At 66.0% G+C, this 1250-nt stretch overlaps 1 protein-coding gene across 1 annotated transcript; it reads right to left on the reverse strand.

The window, feature by feature from the left end:
* Positions 1–134: 134 nt before the first annotated feature.
* On the reverse strand, positions 135–826 carry LOC112124385 (gamma-aminobutyric acid receptor-associated protein; the record flags this gene model as incomplete). The annotated part of the gene is made up of 2 exons (XM_026662047.2): positions 135–253; positions 727–826. Coding segments are annotated over 2 exons (219 nt in total), but the record flags the coding sequence as incomplete, so codon positions are not given.
* Between the last annotated feature and the right edge of the window lie 424 nt (positions 827–1250).

The raw sequence follows: 1250 nt of genomic DNA on the forward strand, positions 1-1250 counted from the left end.
CCCCCCCCACCCCGCTCCCTGCCCCACAGCGCCCCCTAGCGCCGCCCTGGGGCCAGCCCCACCTGCCAGGGGAGAGCGCCCCCTGCTGAGCCCCCGCCCCGCTCCCTGCCCCACAGCGCCCCCTGGCACCCTACCTGGTACAGCTGGCCCATGGTGGCGCTGGTTGGGGGGATGACGTTGTTGACAAAGAAGAACAAGGCGTCCTCGGCCCTTAGGTGGATTCGCTTCCGGATCAGGAAGTAGAACTGTCCGACTGTGGGAGGGGAAAGGGGGGGGGGGATCAGGATGGGAGAGGGGGGGCGCCCTCCCCAATACCCTCCCACGACCCATACACTCCACCCCCCCACTCTCCTCCCCCCTCCAAGGGCCCTTCTGGGACCCCCCCCACAGCACTGAGTTGGGGGGGATTCCCCCTATGGGGCACACCCTGGTTTATCTAGCCCCACTTCCAGGCGTTGGAGAGGCTACCCAGTACCCCTCCTCCGTGCCCCCCCAAAAACTCAACCTGTCCCTTTAAGAGACTATCTCAAATCCCCCCCCTTCATCTGCCCACCCCCACTGAGACCACCTTGGCTTCCCCCTCCATCTGCTCCCCTCATTGCGCTCCAAGACCCCAGTTCCCAGAGACAGCCCCCCAAGAACCCCCTCCCCCCATATCCAGTCACAAGCCGCCCCGTGACTCTCCCAGCAGCACGGCGCCCCCTGGGGGGGTGGGGCAGCACTGACCGGTGAGGTCTGATGGGACCAGGTATTTCTTCTTGTCCAGGTCTCCTATCCGGGCTTTGGGGGCTTTCTCCACAATCACCTGCGGGGGACGGAGGAGACACAGGGATCAGCTGGGCGCCCCCCCAAGCACTTGGGGGGCTGGAAGTACAGCCCCATGGGGGGGGAGGGTGGAATAGCTCAAGCCAGGGGGCGGTGGGAGGGGCTGGGATGGATCTGCCCAGCAGTCCAACCCGAACACCCCCACAAAACACACACACACACACACACACACACACACAGTGGTCCAACCCGACCACCCCCCCAAAACACACACCCACAGTGGTCCAACCCGACCACTCCCCCCCCCTCCCCCCACCCCGAAGGTCCCAGCAGGGGAGGGCAGGGGCAGGAGGAAGGCAGAGAAGGGGGGGCAGATAAGGTCCCGGCATGGGGCAGGAGGAACACAGGGACAATCCCGCAGGAGAAGGCAGGAGGAAGGTAGGGAAGGGGAGGGCAGGAGAGGGCAGGGGGCAGGAGGAAGGCAG

This window comes from Terrapene carolina, unplaced genomic scaffold, assembly GCF_002925995.2.
Source record: "Terrapene carolina triunguis isolate 2854851 unplaced genomic scaffold, T_m_triunguis-2.0 Scaffold21740, whole genome shotgun sequence".
Taxonomy (NCBI): Eukaryota; Metazoa; Chordata; order Testudines; family Emydidae; genus Terrapene; species Terrapene triunguis.